Genomic DNA, 17721 nt, shown 5'->3' with positions numbered 1-17721 from the left:
CAGAGCACGAATAGGGTATCCTGGTCTAGGCCAGCTGCCAAAAAGCAAGACTGTATTTAAAAAACAAGGAAAGAACAAAGGGTTGGGGGTGTGGGCCAAGTGATAGATAGTTTGCCTGGCAATTTGAGTTCAAACTTCAGTACCAAAAAAAAAAAAAAAATACAACCATCACTGTGTATTATTCATTGAAGAAACATGATTCAGCCTGGAAAATTTTAGGTTATGTGGATGCAACTTAGGAAAATGTTCTTTCCTTGGTATCCTGGAGAACTTTGTGTTTATTTTATTCTAGTGTTGGTATTGTACCAAGACCAGTGAGTTCTTGATAAGGGTGTAGTACGTTTTGCACAGCCAAGAATGCTATGTGTTTATAATTGAATTAGTTGAACAGAGAAAAGAGAAATGGCAGAGTTGTGTGCAGAATTATGGACTGGAGTTAAGAGAAGAGGCTCTGGAGCTGGGTAGCTTATCTAAACCCCAGCAATGATGATCCCTGGAGCAAGGAACAAAACCTCTTTGTGTTGTAAGTCTCCTTCTCTGAACTAAGGGAATAATATCACCTAGCTCATGAAGTGTTAAAAGAATGCATCGATAGGGCTGGGAAGGTGGCTCAGTGGTAGAGTGCTTGCCTTGCATGCATGAGGCCCTGCGTTTGATTCCTCAGCACCACATAAAAAGCTGGAAGTGGCGCTGTAGCTCAAATGGTAGGGGGCTAGCCTTGAGCTGAATTGCTGAGGGACAGTGCCCAGGCCCAGAGTTCAGAAAAGAAAAGAATGCATCGATAAATGAAAATCATTGTAACAGTGCCTGATCCGCTGGAAGAGATGCTATAACGTTTGTTATTACTATCAGTAATAGAAATTGTAGTGTCAGAATAATAAAGTCTGAAATCCAGATCTCAGGAAGAGCCTCTCTAATGTTCTTTCCTGTTTTTTGGTTGCTAATCTCTGCTACTCAATGACAAGTAAATGTATTAATTTTCCATAGACTAGAATCCTGAAGATATTACCTGTTGTTTGTTCAACATTGAAATAGGCTCCTTACAAAATTCTGGTTCCTTGTTCCTGCTTCAACCAAGAGCATATGATGTTTATTATTATTATTAATTATTATAGTTTAAGATGGCTAGACATATTATTAACTATAATTATTTTCCTAGCCTAATTGTCCTGCATTTAGTTGACATCTTGTATTTTCACAATGCTTTGCAACCACTCATTGTGTGAGGTCTGTTGAAAACAGGCTTGGAGTTGTTGGCAAGTGTTACCTATCTCTGTGTATAGTATTATACATAAAACAAAACAGATATTTTGCTTTAGATTAGTATCAATATGAGCAGGTGCCCTAGGTTCAATTCTCAATGTAGAAAAATTAAAAGTAAAATAGGCACAGTACTTAAAGAAAAGAAGCAAATAATAATAGTCCACTCATAAAGTCAAACTAGATTGCCACTGTGAAGCAAGAAATTGAGAGTTTGGTGGGAAGGACAGAAACTTTTCTAACAAACTTTGTAAAATCTCTTGATTAAACCATATTCTGGTATAATTCAAAGTTTGCTTGGCAAAGGAAAAACTAAAGGCAGAAAATAATTTCTGATACTCTTGTAAAAGTTCAGAAGATGTTTATAACCCATAAGAGTTATTAATATGGCTGGGCGCTGGTGGCTTACACCTGTAATCCTAGCTATTCAGGAGGCTGAGATCTGAGGATCACGGTTCAAAGCCAACCCGGGCAGCAAAGTCCGTGAGACTCTTATCTCCAAAAAAACCACTAGAAAACCGGAAGTGGTGCTGTGGCTCAAGCAGTAGAGCACTCGCCTTGAGCTGAAGAACGCAGGGACAGCGCCCAAGTCCAGAGTTCAAGCCCCACGACCAACAAAAAAAAAAAAAAAGAGTTATTAATATGTAGGACTCAGGAAGGAGATGGTAGACCTGAAATATAATCTAGTAATAATATAAGATAGGAAATGTTTTCAGGTAATGTAAAGCATGAGTAAAAGCTATCAAAGCTGTTGATGGAGTTTATGGCTTGGATGAGGTTGGTGAAGGTACCATTAATTGAGGTGGTGAGAGATGAGGTGAATTTTCCAGTATGTATGTTTGATGATCTGTATAATCACAGCTATATTCAGATGTCTGGTTTGAGATAATAAGTTTGGACTAGGGAGTCAGAAATAAAACCTGAGCTGGCAATAAAGTTTTGAGAATTGTCTCTAAAGGTGATCATTGAAATACAAGAATGTCAATAAATGGTATAGACAAAGAATAAAGAAACAATACGAACTTGAAGATACCATACATCAAAGGACTGGAAATGGGAAGATAATGCATTGAAATCAAGAGCAGAGACAGGAATTCAGAGAGAAATGAATTTTAAAGATAGAGAAACAGATCCAATTTTCTACAAAGGTTCCTAAAAGATATGCTGGGGGAAAGACAACTTCTTCAAAAAACAGTGCTGGAAAAACGAGATATCCACATTTAGAACATTGAAGGTTGACTCTTCTCTCTTATCTTGTACAAAAATTACTTCAAAATGGATTAAAGATGTAATTGTAAGGCTTGAAACTTTGAACAACTAGAGGAAAACACGGGGAAGGCCTTTGAAGATATAGGTAAAACCCATCCAAATAGAAAATAAGAGAGAAAAAATATAAATAACTCTGCATCAAATTAAAAAGCCTCTGTACTTCAAAGGAAATAATTATCAGAATCAATCAGAGACATCCCAAAAATGGGAGAGAATCTGCCTGCTACTCCTGAGATAAGAGATTTATATCAAAAGAATTTTTTGAACTCTCTTTGAAAGGTTAAAAATAATTAAACACCAAAAAAAACCCCAGTTAATAAGTGTGTGAATGACTCGAATAGTTATCAAAAGAACATAGAGTTTAGCAATAAGTATATGGAAAAATGTTTTATATCCTTAAGCATAAAAGAAATGTAAATTAAAACCACACTGAAATTCTTTCTCACTTTCAGTCTGAATGACTATTACCAAGAAGACAACAAAAACAAATCTTGGCAAGGATGTGGTTGGAAAAGGAATTATAATACACTATTGGTGGGAGTGTCAGTGTATCCAGTCTGGAAATCAGTTTGGAGCTTCTTCAGTAAACTAAGCATAGAATTATTATACATTCATCCATGCTGTGATACTCCTGGACATATATCCTTAGGAATAATTACAGCGTCAATGATTATAGTATCAGTAGTCAAACTGGAATCTGATGTGTCAACTGAAGAATGGATAAAGGAAATGGGATTGAGTGTGTGTGTGTGTGTGTGTGTGTGTGTGTGTGTGTGTGTGTGTGTGTGTATACAATGGAGCCATAATGAATGAAATTATGTTGTTTGTAGGAAAACAGGTAAAACTGAAAATCACCATGTTAAGTGAAATAAACCAGACTGAGAAAGACAAATATTGCATGTTCTCTCTCTCATGTAGGATTTTGGCCTTAAAAGAAATCCCAGATGATGAGCAAAATGGGGAAGAAGACTACTTGGGATGAGTGAGACTAAAGGGAGGGAGGAGAATGAAAGCAGAGGAGCAAGGAGGGGGTAAATATGATTGAAGAGTCTCATACCTGTGTATAAAAAACAGAACAAAGAATAATGAAACAAATTATTTTAATAGGGGTAAAGGGGAATAAGAAAGAGCAATAGGGGGCGAATTTGGTCAAAGTACATTATAAATATAAATGGAAATAGCACAGAAAACCTCTGTATACTAATTATATTCAAAAAGAAGAAAGAAAGATAGAGAGGCTAGTTCAAGGTATGCTTGCACATAAGCATCAACACTAAGCTTTGTTTCCGGAAGGCAATGCTGCGGTTGCCACAGAAAACGGAGGGAAGCTGACCGACCTCAGAAGGTTACATAACAATTGTGAAACCCCTGGTGTGGGGTGTCGCCTACCCTTGGTCTACTGCTGATGGCAGCTGCTATGGGCATTTCTGTGCAAGCTCAGCCTCATCTCATCATGACAGCAGCTACCTCAGTTCTGTGTTCCCCTCTTCAGAAGTTCTACACTGAAACATTTCTATGTGGGCAAACCCCTTCTTTCCATAAGCACCCCTTCTTTCCATAAGCACCCACTGGGACAACTCAGCCAACAGAAGCTGAAACTTTGTGGGTGCCTATTCCAGTTTCCCTTTCTTTGGGTGGAGAATTCTGGGGAAAAATGCTGAGAAGTACTCTGAATGGTCTTCCAGAGGTCTCAATGGGATCAGGTTTCCAGTGATCACCACTAGGAGCTCAGTAGGTCTCTTCAGCTTTTCCTCCTTTCCCCTTATCCTCCACCTCCTCAATTCCTGTGGTATGAAGGAATGTACTTGCACTCAGGTCTTTGTCTCAGGCTCTCCTTTTGAGAAAATTCAGTGCAGTGTATGGGAGCTGGAGTGGAAGAAGCCTAGAGGGAAGGCTATGTGCCAGAAACTGGAGTAGGTTGAGGGATATTCACCATTACCATCTCCATGCCCCCATGGCCTAGGAAGTTAACAAGAAAGGAAAAATTTAAGAAATGAGCAGTACCTTACTAGCCAGCTGCAGAAAAACCCCTGGTTAAAGGGGCTTAAAGAAATCTCTTAGTTTTTCAAGTAAAAGAAGTTGCTTGGGATGTGGGCCGGATTGATATGACTTCACATGATGACATCACACTCTTAAGTTCAGCACCACCCCTCCGTAGACATAATCAGGATAACATCAGTGTCCCCTGTATGTGTGGGGACTCTAGTTGCCAATTTTAGGGTAGGCAGAGAAAAAGAGATATTTTCTTTAACAAGAACAGACAGTTCCACACTTCGACTTACATTTCATTGACCCAAACTTACATAACCTGTAATGGTTAGGAAAGGAAGTTGGAAAATAAAATGTTTAATTTTGGGTAACCACCATAAAAATAAAAGTACAGAATATAACTTTCAATATATGAAAAAAGAAGTATGAAAAATAGAAAACATAAAATAGGTCTTTCTATAATAAAAGTGTAAGTGGATTTAACTCACCAATTAAAAGTAAAGATATGTAGATAGGATTTTTTTTTAAATAGCACTTGTTGGGCACTGGTGGCTCATGCCTGTAATCCTAGCTACTCAGGACATTGAAATCTGATGATTGTGATTTGAAGCCCACTGAGGTAGGAAAGTCATGAGACTCTCACATCCAATTAATAAAACCATCAAAAGCCAGAAGTGGAGCTGTGGCTGATGTGGTTGCACACTAGCCTTGAGCAAAAACAAAACGAAACAAAACAAAAAGCAAACAAAAAAAAGAAAAGCTCAGAAACTGTAGGCCCTGAGTTTTAGCCCCAGAACTGTCACAAAAAAAAACAACAAAAAATAAATTTAAAAAAGCACTATGTCATAAAAAGATACATTTAAAAATGAAGAGACAGGGTAAAATAAAAGAATAGAAAAATATTCCAGAAAAACAGCAATCAAGGGGAAGAAAAGGATAGCAAATATATCAGACAAAATAGAACTGAAAGTGCAAGACATCTTACCACAGGAAGAGACCATTCCTAGGAAGTGGCGCTGTGGCTCAAGCGGTGGAGCGCTCGCCCTGAGCTCAAGAGCACAGGGACAGGGCCCAAGCCCAGAGTTCAAGCCCCATGACCAACAACAAAAAAAAGAAAACAGGAAGAGACCATTCCTATCTCCCTTCTTCTGCTTTCCGTAATTCACTCTAGTGCCCCCTGTTGGCAGGCCCAATAAAGTGTGATCTGGCACAAAGAACCCTGGTTTGCTGACTCCTGAGCCCAGCATACAAAGCAGAAGAGTAGGTTTGGAGTTGATTTAATTACAGTTACATGTGTTTTCACATGTATGTATAGACTTGATTACAATGAAGGGCATGGAACTGTCTAATGTTTATAGATATATGTAGAATCTGCATGAAAGTGACAGTTGTAAATATAATGTCATGGTGGTACAAACAAGAATGATATTGTCAATAACGTGACTCCTCTGAATAGTGAGCAACTCTTGGTAACATTCCAAACAGAACAATGCATTATTTCCCTTAATTGAAACAGTAGTGCTTTTCTGAGAATTTTATTGCATATCAAATATTTAGCTAATGGTAAATAGATTTTTTTCACCAATATGAATATCCAGCTAGGAATTCAAGTGACAGAGAGCAAGAGGCAATTTTTATTTTTATGGGAACCCCCTATATATTACAGGATGTTTGGTACTCTCCCTGGATATTGTATTGTTCTGTACATTTCCAAAATGCCTACTAGGATATGGTAGTATCATTTCCTTTAAGACTAATTGCCTTAGGTTTTTGCCCCAGTTGAATTTTATTCTGTGACTAGAGTTCATCTGAGGATTTTTCACATAAGCATCCAACTAGTAGTTTGAAAAATATTTCTTATTAGTCACTTGTTTTGAGGCTGGGCCTCTCTGTATAATCCAGCTTTCCTTGAATTTAGGTTCCTTCTGCCTTAGCCTCATGAGTGGCTGGGATGATTATACTTCTATGTGGAGGCAGACTGTAGGGAAAGGGAAAAATGGAAAGCCAGAAGTCCTGATCACAGGTTTATTTATGTTATCCAGTTGGAGGTTGTATTCGTTCCCTTTGTCATTGCTATCCCCAAAGAAGGCAGAGTACCATGTGCCAAATTACAGCAAGGTGCTAAGGGGTGAGCAGGAAATCTATAAATGATACCAGCTAGGAGAGTGGCAGTTGGTATAACCAATAGCTGAAAACTAAAGGAAGTAATACCTTTACATGGAAAAAGCAATTCTGGTAAAGGCATTTTGAGTAACGAGGTCACAGAGCTGTGGCTCAGAAAATTCTACTCCATGGATAAAAAAAAAAAAAAAAGGAAGAGAAAGTGGTAGATAGCCTCAAAGTTACACCCCAAGCTGGGTGTCGGTGGCTCATGCCTATAATCCTAGCTATTCAGGAGGCTGAGATCTGAGGATCATGCTTCAAAGCCAGCCCAGGCAGGAAAAGTCCATGAGACTCTTATCTCCAATAAGCCACACAGAAAACCAGAAGTGGTGCTGTGGCTCAAGTTGTAAAATGTTTGCCTCCAGCTGAAGAGCTGAGGGACAGCACTCAGGCCCAGAGTTCAAACTCCTTGACCCCCCCCCCCAAAAAAAAAGATGCCCCTCGATCTTTCCTACCTTTTGGCACTCATGCTCCTGGATAGTTCCCTGCAGTCTTAGATACAGTCTTAGAGACTGTATCAGCAGAACTGATGGAATGTTGGGTCTGAGAATGGGTTGTAAGGATCATGCAGTCCCGGTCTGGTTGTCTCTCACTCTTGGATCACTCCCTTTGAGGGAAGGCAGCTGTCACATCGTGAACACACCTCTAGAGAGGTCCAAATAGCAGAGAATTGAAATTCTTGCCAACAGCCATAGGAATAAAGTACAAAGTGGACCCCCTTCAGCCCCGTGCAGGCTTCAGCTGAAGGAACTCCAGCAGTCTCCTGGAGTCTCAAGAGACTCCACTGTAGTACCTCGAGAATCCCTGTTATAAAGCAGCTAAGACACTGCTGAATGTCTCTCCTATAAGCATTGCAAGATGATAACTGTTTGTGTTTTAAGCCATTAGGTTTAGAGACATTTGTTAAGCAGCAACAGATAAGTAATACTGAGAGCTTTTGTAATTCATGCTATCATAAATCTAAGTTAGCAGCCAATAGGAAGTGAGGGCACAGGATTCCTGACTTTGAAGTCAATGTTTTATTCAAAACTAACTTGGTGTACCGGGACTTCTATGGCATTGGAACTAGACATGCATTTAGTAGCTACTCATAACTATCTGAAGATGTTTCATGAATCACAGTTTTGCTTTTGCATACACAAAAATAAGGTGAAAAGTAGGTCATGCTTTTTCCTGGAATGTGGAATGAGATTTAGCAGAGTAAATATTTTCTATATCCCCACCCAATAGCAATACAGAAGCATTTTCAAAAGCATGTTTATGGATTTTTTTCCCCCTGCAGTTTCTGGAAGGATTGAGATAAATTCAAATTTGTGTGATTGCTTAGTGGTAAAACCAGAAATGTGATTGTAACTTGGCTTCTTTGAAGTACTAGATAGGAATGACACAGTGTACCTAGTATGAGTTATGCCATTTAAGTGCTTAAGTCTGACCTTCCTGTGCAGTCAATCAAGGACAGGATCTGGTGTCTGCATTTCTGCCTGTTACCTCTAAAAGTCATATTCAGGGAAAGGCACACTGCCAACAAGGCACTTTGTGGCTTTGACTTCCATGCTGTAGAGTCTACAATTTGTATGCACAAAACCATTATGTCAGAGAAAGTTTCTGTCATTTCTATAACCCTTTGACTTACAACTTGTGTCTTGGTTGTGTTTTTAAAAAAATTCAGTCATACACTGTTATATTATTGCTTTTCCCTTCCTTAAGAATGTAACTAGAAAAGTAAGGAAATAAGTCTGGGTTTCACTAAAACATGCATTAAAAATTGATCTCAAATATGTTTGGGGTTCTGATTTCCTGAAATCTTCACAAATTACTTGTCATTGCAAAGTAAGTTAATTTGCTGGCATGTACTCCTAGTATAAGGGAGAGGCCTGAATGCTTTTCTGAATTTTTTTTCCTCACTACGCTCGGGAAACAAAAAAAAAAGACTTGCCAACTGTTCTGAGTATCACACACTCTAGAGAGAAGTAAGGACAATTTTCACTCCTTGGATATTCTAGCACTTTCTTGGTGGTAACCCATGCTTGTCTGAGATAAAATGTCATCTCATATTTTATACTAAAAAAGTTAGTGATCACACTGTAGTTAAAATCTTGTTATAAATGTCCAGCATTATTTCATAATGGGCAAACAGATGAGTCAAATACAAATAGTTGTCTTGAATTCTTGGTGGTACTAGTTATTCAACTTGTGCCGTTATTTTGAAAACTCATGTGTTTCGGGGTAAATCCGTGTTTATTACTGTAGGTAATTTTGGTAAGAATTCGTTCATTCGTTCATTGAACAAAATTTGTTGAGGGTTTTTTGTTGTTGTTTTTGTTTTTGCATTGCCTCATCTGGCGAAGCAGGCACTCTAACTGGACTTACATTTGCAGACTCCTTTTTTCTTTTTCTTTTCTCCCCCTCCACTTCTCTCCCTACTCCCCCTCCCCCAACTCTCTTCTTTCACTGGGATAAGGTCTTGTGGTCTTGCCCAGGATGACTGGGCCAATCTGCAATCTTTCTATTTATGCTTTCTGAATTTCTAGGATAACAGGTGCATACCGTGTGTGTGTGTGTGTGTGTGTGTGTGTGTGTGTGTGTGTGTGTGTGTGTGTGTGTGTGTGTGTGTGTGTGTGTACACCAAATAAGGATGTGAGTATACACATGCACACACATTCTAGAAGAAATGACAAATCCAAAGGTCTGTTAGCCATAGCTTCACGAAATGGCCAGAATACTTGTGTGGCTGCAGTTGGAGTCAGCAGAAAGGAGATAGAGCTATAGGGAAGCAGTGGTCAGATTGTGTCATATCTCCAGACACTGGTGGGGAGTTTATTCTTAGCTTGTTCACCTCTAGCTGCTATGTCAAGAGGCTATCAGACTATAATTCTGGAAGCAAGTACAACAATTGGGACTCTGTTAGTCTGGGCCCTCCAAGAAGCCAATATAGGACCAAACATACAAGGATTTTATTAGGTGGAACACCTATGAAAGGGAATGGGAAAGGGGATAGCATAGGCTCCGAATGAGGATCTGATCCTGTGAAAGACAGAAGGAAGATAGGGAGGTGAAATGGAGGATTCTTAAGAGTGTGGCACAGTTCTATGAAATTTGGAAAGGAGTCCTTGAGCCACAGTCATCCATCAGAGGAATCCCTCCCCAGTCACCTAGAAATGGGCCCAATCAGCTGTGGGGAAGCCTGGTCCCCCTCAGACAAGTGGTAGATAAGAAAACAAGCAAGCAGCGGCTGTGGTACTGCAATCCCACTCCTCCCTGGGACTCTTGTCATGATCCAGCTAAGAGAGGTCATGGGGACCCAATTAAGGGTGGGGGTGGATTTGGGATATACATGGATGTGGGTATATTTTGAAGATTACATCAACTCCATTTTTCCAATAGAAATGACATGGGGTATGAAAGAAGAAAACCAAATGCATCCAAGATTTTGGTTTGCTTGTTTGTTTTATTTTGGTGCTACAACTAGGGCTTGAACTCAGGACCTGGGCATTCTCCCTTAACTTTTACTGCCAAGTCTGGCATTCTACCTCACTAGTCACACCACTTCCAACTTTTTGTTGGTTAATTGGAGATAAGAGTCTCCTGAACTTCACTCGCTGGGCTGGCTTCCAACCATAATCCTCACATCTGGGCCACCTGAGTAGCTAGAATTACAACATGAACCATTGTTTGTGCCTGGCTTTTAGCGAGGCAGTGTGCGTGCGTGCATTCGTGCATGCATGTGTGTGTTCGTGTGTTCTTTGAGATGGAGTCCTACCTTGCCCAATCTGGGCCTAAACTCCAGAGCTCAAGTGATAGTTCTGCCTTAGCCTCCAGAGTAGGTAGGACCACCTAGGTGGATGGGCTTGCTAAAAGTATTTCTTCTTAACTTAAATTCTAATTGATGTGAAGCTTCTGCATCTTCTATTTTCCTTAGAACATGTATGTTGCCTGATATTGATAGAGTTCAAGGTAACTGCTTTTCTTGGTACTGGTAGGTAGCAGTCTCATCAACTCATTTCAAGGTAACGACCAGTAATTTTTTTAGTTTAATACTGTACTACACAAATGTAATACTGATAAATCTATCTGCTGGTGAGGTTTTTTTTTTTTGGTCGGTCATGGGCCTTGATCTCTGGGCCTGGGCGCTGTCCCTCAGCTCTTCAGCTCAAGGCTAGCTTGAGCTACAGAGCCACTTCCAGTTTTCTGGTGGTTTATTGGAGATAAAGGTTTCACGGACTTTCCTGCCAGGGCTGACTTTGAACCACAATCCTCAGATGTCAGCCTCCTGAATAGCTAGGATTACAGGTGTGAGCCACTGGTGCCCGGCTTCTGTTGCAGTTTATATATACACACCTATATAACTGAAATTTTCACCAAAGGAAGATACATGTTAAGGTTTTCCAAACTAAATAAACTTCAGTCTTCACCTTTCACAAACCCACTGTATCACACCTTGAGCAGAAAAGCTAAGAACATGAGGCTCTAAGTTTAAGCCCTGCTACCGGCTTAAACTCATAAAAACTCACACACAAACCCCCAAACAAAAACCCACCATAAGACAAGATCAAGTCCACATCTAGTCCAGCTCTAGTGAGATACAGTGCCTTTTCGGCTCTAAGGAAATTCTGAGAGTTTTGAAGCTTTTCATGATGCAATTGAATCTTTTTCCCATATATATATATATATATATATATATATATATATATATATATATATATTTTTTTTTTTTTTTTTTTTTTTTTTTTTTTTTTGGGTCCGGTCGTGGGGCCTGAACTCTGGGTCTGGGTGCTGTCCCTCAGCTCTTCAGCTCAAGGCTAGCGCTCTACCACTTGAGCCACAGCGCCACTTCCGGCTTTTTTCTTTTTGCTTATGTGGTGCTGAGGAATTGAACCCAGGCATGCAAGGCAAGTGCTCTACCACTGAGCCACCTTCCCAGCCCTCCCTTATATTTTTCTAACAGACTACTTCTGTTGTGTAAGAGAGCTATTAACTTGTGTGTGTGTTTATGTATATGCCAGTACTTGAACTCAGGGCTTCAAGTTCTTACTTGGCCTTTCACTCAAGGCTAAAGCATTATCACTTGAACCACACCTCCACTTCTAGCTTTTTGCTTATTTATTTGGAGATAAAAGCCTCATGGACTTTTCTGCCAGCTTTGACTTTGAACCCTGATCCTCAGATCTCAGCCTCCTGAGTAGCTAGGATTACATGTGTGAGCCACCAGCACCTGACAAAAATATTAACTTTGAATGCTTACTTTTGTTTCATAATACACTGCTAGTTCAAGTAGCACTATATATACTCTTGTATTTTCTACTGGACAATGAAGTTCTCTGTGAATAACCCTTTTGTCTCTTTTCAAATGGAGAAAGAAAAGACAGAAAAAAACCCCACCTAAATATAATTCTATTTAATGTAGGTATAAAGAAGAGATTGTATGTTGATGGTCTTAAAATTATGTCATTAGTAGGAGATTTTGTATTCATTTAAAATAATTTATGTTGTAAATAATTTAATACCATAAGCCTAAAACACATCTGTAATTGCATAATTATTTTTACACATGAATAATATGAAATTGAAACCTGGACTTCAACAGTCTCTTGGATCTATATCACTGCCTTCCTATTCTACTGAGAATGTTGATTTTTGGCTTTTTCACTCAACGCTGGTACTGTACCGCTTAAGCCACATCTCTACTTTCTGCTGTTTGCTGGTTAAACAGAGTAAGAATCTCATGGACAGGGGCTGGGAAGTTGGCTCAGTGGTAGAGTGCTTGCCTCACATGCATGAGGTCTTGGGTTCAATTCCTCAGCATCACATAAGCAGAAAAAAGCCAGGAGTGGTGCTGTGACTCAAGTAGTAGGACGCTAGCCTTGAGCTGAAGAACTGAAGGACAGTGCCCAGGCCCAGAGTTAAAGCCCCACGACTGACCAAAAAAGAAAGAAAGAAAGAAAGAAAGATTCACATGGACAAATGTCCATGAGCCAAGACTGGCTTCCATTCTCAAACCTCAGATCTTAGCCTCCTGAATAGCTAGGATTACAGGCATGAGCTATCTGTGCTAGGCTAAAATGTTTATTCCCCATCTTTGTACAAAGCCAAAGGCAAACATCCTCACTAGATCCAATCAAGTGTCTAAGTTATTTATTCCATTGTTCCATAATATATTCCAGAGAAGAATACTGTAATTCTTTCTGAATTTCAATACAAATCTTTTGATTCTTTTTTAATGGACATTTCCATTACTTTCTGGTTGCTATCATCATTCACTATCTCTTGAGCAGTGACAGTGTACCTAACACTTTCAAGACACAGGACAGAGTCCCTGCCCACATCTAATGTTGTGAAACCAATGAAGAATTAGTTATCTATGAATGTGAGTTTAGAAGGTAGCACCTTTGAATGTGTTTGTTCACAGGTATTTGAATGTGTGTTGATTTATAAGCTGTAAAATGAATGGAAGTTTAAATATTTACTTGAATAGTAGACCTGACACTAGAGGGCACTGTTTGGTAGTATGTTCTTTTAGTTCAATTTGAATAGATAAGAGTATTCTTCGATGTATTCCAGTATTTTCTCTGCAAATATAAAAGGCTATTCAGTACTTTTATGATTGTAAAAGTAATTTAATTGTTCAATGCAAAAAATTAGAAAATACAGAAAAATAGAGAAAAAATAATCTAATTTTAAGATTAGGTAGCTTACACACTTTTTCTGTGGTCTAAGACTTTACTTGTGCTGGTACCGGGGCTTGGACTTAGGGTCTGTGTGCTGTCTCTTAGTTTTTTTTGCTCAAGGATGACAATCTACCACTTGAACCACATCTCCACGTCTGGCTTTTTACTGGTTAATTGGAGATGGATGGATTTCTCTGCCTGGCTTGGCTTTGAACCTCCATCCTAAGTTCTCAGCCCCCTGAGTAGCTAGGATTACAGGTATGAGCCACCAAGGCCTGACAACTCAAAAAGTTCTGAATAATAAAGAATATGCTTTGGAGTCTACCAAGCCTTGGGCAAATACTATTTCTTCTACTTCCATGATGCACATTGGGGCAACACTCTCAGTTTTATTCAGTTTAATAATATTACTATTTTATATTATGATTATTATTTGTTGATTATTTAAACTTTTGTCTCTTCTTCCTGTAGCTCTCTAGGGAAGTTGTGTGTCTTTCCTGTTTTCCTTTTTTATTATGTTGGTTTTGGGGCTTAAACTCAAGGGCACGGGTGCTGTCCCTGAGCTGTTTTGCTCAAGGGTAGCCCTCTACCACTTTGAACCACAGCTCTTCTTCTGAGTTTTGAGTAGTTAATTGGAGATAAGAGTCTTATGGGACTTTTCTGCCCAGGCTGGCTTTGAACTGCGATCCTCAGACCTCAGCTTCCCAAGTAGGTAGAGCTACAGGTGTGAACCACCAGCGAGCGCCTGGCCATGTTTCTTTATTAAAACTCTCATTATTCTCTGACTTCTGCCCCGGTAGTCCAGAAATGACACGTTAAGGTCACTAATGATGAGCATGTTGCCAAATTCAGTCCACACGTATCTCTATCTCAGGCTTCCTCCTAGTAGCAGTATTCTGCTGAACCCCACTGGAATAAATGGTGCTTCATGCTAATTGTGCACATTTCTTTCCACCTCCAAGTTCAGTGAAAACATGCTTCCTAGAAATTAGTAGCCACAGTGCATTTTTATGCCGGGAAGGCTAGCTGATATGACACATCAGGACCTTTTCCCTTGATAACCCCTTGTTAAATATTTACCATACACAAAGGGACAGAAGTGACCACTTTTTCCTCCATAGAACACTATTTTGTTTGTTTCTTTACTCAAACATCACCTCTTTCTGGCTTTCCTCACCTTCGCTCCTCTGTCATCACTGATTCTTTCCCAGTGCTCCATGTTAGCATTCTTTAAGATTCAGGTTGGACTTTCTCCTCTTCTTCCAAACAATAGCTTAAAAATTAATCGTCCTGTGTTCCATGTAGACCAATTTCATACTGTATCTACCATCCAGACCCCTCTGCTGAGATAGCAACATCCAACCATGATATTGAACTTGAACTGAATGTTTCACAGACATCTGAAACTCAGGGCCAAAACAGAGGTCCAAATTCAATTCTACAAGGTGTTCTCTTTCTTATTTTCTCTGCCACAACATTTTCCTCTTTTAGTAAATGGAACGGCAGACACTAGATGACTGGGGCCAGAAGCCTGAGGATAATCCATGCTTCTTCCCCATCTCTCATCCAGGTGTAACACTTTAACAAGCCCTGTCAGCTCAGCATCACCTCCAAAAAGGCCCTGATGCTTGTTTTTATTCACTATTCTTTCCATTTCTCTTCTCAAAACTGCAATAGCCTCCAGACTGGTCTCTGAGCTTCAATTCTTTCTTTTCCATTGGTCTATTTTCCACATAGCAACAAAATGATCATAAAATACAGCTTAGAAACTTTAAGTGATCTTCAATTACATTTAATTGAGGAACCAAATTTTAGGGGTGTGTGTGTGTGAGAGAGAGAGACAGAGAGAGAGGGGGGGAGGGAGAGAGAGAAAGAGAAATAGAGAATGAGAGAGAGAGGGTACTGGAGCTTGAACTCAAGGTCTAACACTTTGGTTTGTCCTTTTTTGCTCATAACTAGTGCTTTACTAATTGAATTACATCTCTAGTTCTAGGGGATTTTTGCTGGCTAGTTGATAATAACAGTATCTTGGTTTTGTCTGCTCAGGCTGGCTTTAAACTGATGATCTGAAGATTACAGTCTTCTGAGAAGCTAGGATTATAGGCGTAAGTCACCAATGTTTAATCAAATTTTAGGTTTTAGATTTAGTTTCTGCTTATCTCTCTAGCTTAAAGTTTGTTCATTAGGCTCAGAGATGTTCTAATCAGGCCCAAGGTGGTTGGCTTGCAACATTCTCCATATAAAATACTGTGCCTGTGTGCTTGCTATTTGAAATTACCTTTCCCTTGTTGTCTTTGTGATTAGCTTCTTCTATTCTTTTAATAGCAAATCAATTTAATATATCCTTTATATTGTTCATTGATTCCACCTACTCTTTTCTTGCGGTTCTGAAGTTTGAACTCAGGGCTTTGTTCTTGCTAGGCAGATGCTCTACCACTGAGCCACATTTCTAGTCCTTAGCCCTTTCTTTGTTTTACCTGGTTGAATGAATGCATGCTTATATGTAATTAAGGATTCATCTGATAGGAATAAATATGGAAAAAGCAATAAAACATTTTTAATCTTGAGACCTGGTGCAGAGTATGAGTTAAATAAATGCAGCATATATCTTATATATTATATATTAATGTGTGTGTTGCTGTTACTTTCCTATTTGATTTAATTTTTAGCATTCTAGAGTTCCTGGATAAGCACTCATGTCCTGAAGAGGGCAGTATTGTCACTCAGGGTATTGCCACTTTTGGTTTCACATGTGGGCAGACTTGTCTGAGCAGAGCATGCTAGTGTTTCATTTTTTGATTATTAATGTGTGCTAGACAGGGGGAAAGCTAGTATTGCTAATAGACATGAAAACTTACAGTGGTCCAAATAGAATAAACAAGAAGAGCATCAATAAAACTACTAAATGCCTCAATACCCTCCCCCGCACCCCTTCATCAAACATATTTGGATTTTGACAATTTGACGACTCAGACTATGACAGTAATAAAGCTTTCACTCAATTCTTCTACATTTAGTCATTTCGTTTGACATTGCAGAGTTCTACAACTTAAATCTTATATGGAAATTGGAACACTGTTTGGAACACCAGGAAAACTGTGCTGATAGATTTGTCTTCATTATTAAAAATAAAAACCAAGCCGGGGGCTGGTGGCTCACACCTGTAATACTAGCTACTCAGGAGGCTGAGATCTGAGGATCGTACTTCAAAGCCAGCTTGGGCCAGAAAGTCTGTGAGACTCTTGTCTCCAATTATACACCAGAAAACTGGAAGTGGGGCTATGGCTCAAGTGCTAGCCTTGAGCTGAAGAGCTCAGGGACAGCTCTCAGGCCCAGAGTTCAAGCCCTATGACTGACAATAAAAAAAAAAAACAAAAACAGAAAGCAAAGAACAAAAACCAAAACAAAACAAAAATCCCAATGGGTGAGTCTTCCAGAGTAAATTCAGTTTACTATCTTAAAGAAAAGTACAGTCAGTCAAATGACATGAGATATAAGTAACATTGGTACTAGCACGAGATTTTAAAACCTTTTAAGAAAAGACATGTACTGAAATAGTTGTGGGTTGTTTCCCAGGAGAAATGGCTCTGGTGCCACCAACAACCAGCAGGTACCCACCAGGGGAATGTCCTGTCTGGATCCAGGAGGATGTTTATGAAGATGCCTGCATACTTTTGCCTACTCCTTCCCCCTAAACCTTGTAGACCATACTCTATGCTTTCTTAAGTGATTAGAAAAGAACTTTCCGCAAGTGGCTGGCTTCTTGATCTTTTAACCTTGAACTTTGCCCTGTCCGGTATGATCTTTCAGGGATAAAGGAACACCCTTCGGCTTCATTTTACCATGTAGGTTACAAAACACAGAAAAGAGACTGTGATAGGGGAGCAAGAACACTGACCTACGTTTTTTCCCCCCACAGAAAGTTTCATTTCGAGCCGGGTGCTGGTGACTCACGCCTGTAATCCTAACTACTCAGTTCAAAGCCAGCCTGGGCAGGAAAGTCCATGAGACTGTTATCTCCCATAAACCACTAGAAAACCGGAAATGGCGCTGTGGCTCAAGTGGTAGAACGCTCACCTTGAGCTGAAGAGTGCAGGGACAGTGCCTAAGCCCAGAGTTCAAGCCCCATGACTGACCAAAAAAAAAAAAAAAAGGAAGTTTCATTTCGTTATAGTCTACCACCCATTTGTGTGTGTGTGTGTGTGTGTGTGTGTGTGTGTGTGTATGTGTGTGTGTGTGTGTGTGTGTATCCTATTGTGTGTTGTTAAGGGGCCAGGAGATTGCCTTGATTTTCCTTCATATTGGCATATGAGCAGAACTTGTCTGAAGACTACATTTCTTGCATCTGTAGACTTTTAATTTGTGAATATAAAAG

At 39.6% G+C, this 17721-nt stretch overlaps 1 protein-coding gene across 11 annotated transcripts in view; it reads left to right on the top strand.

Annotated features, from left to right (window-relative positions):
• Positions 1-416: 416 nt before the first annotated feature.
• Positions 417-17721, top strand: part of Ablim1 (actin binding LIM protein 1) — a 285103-nt gene continuing 267798 nt past the window's right edge. For 2 of the 11 annotated variants that reach the window (XM_069988083.1, XM_069988072.1), the window contains exon 1: positions 420-523. In XM_069988083.1, the coding sequence (XP_069844184.1) occupies positions 484-523 (40 nt within the window). In that variant the 5' untranslated portion in view covers positions 420-483. Of the gene's footprint in view, positions 524-17721 lie in introns of all 11 variants that reach the window. The other 9 variants (XM_069988078.1, XM_069988079.1, XM_069988081.1 and 6 more) reach the window with 7 other exon arrangements.

Source organism: Dipodomys merriami, unplaced genomic scaffold (genome assembly GCF_024711535.1).
Source record: "Dipodomys merriami isolate MVZ:Mamm:240054 unplaced genomic scaffold, mDipMer1.0.p SCAF_35, whole genome shotgun sequence".
In the NCBI taxonomy this organism is placed as follows: domain Eukaryota; kingdom Metazoa; phylum Chordata; class Mammalia; order Rodentia; family Heteromyidae; genus Dipodomys; species Dipodomys merriami.
Note: the sequence above shows the minus strand (reverse complement) of the source record. Positions and strands in the feature narration are given on the sequence as shown.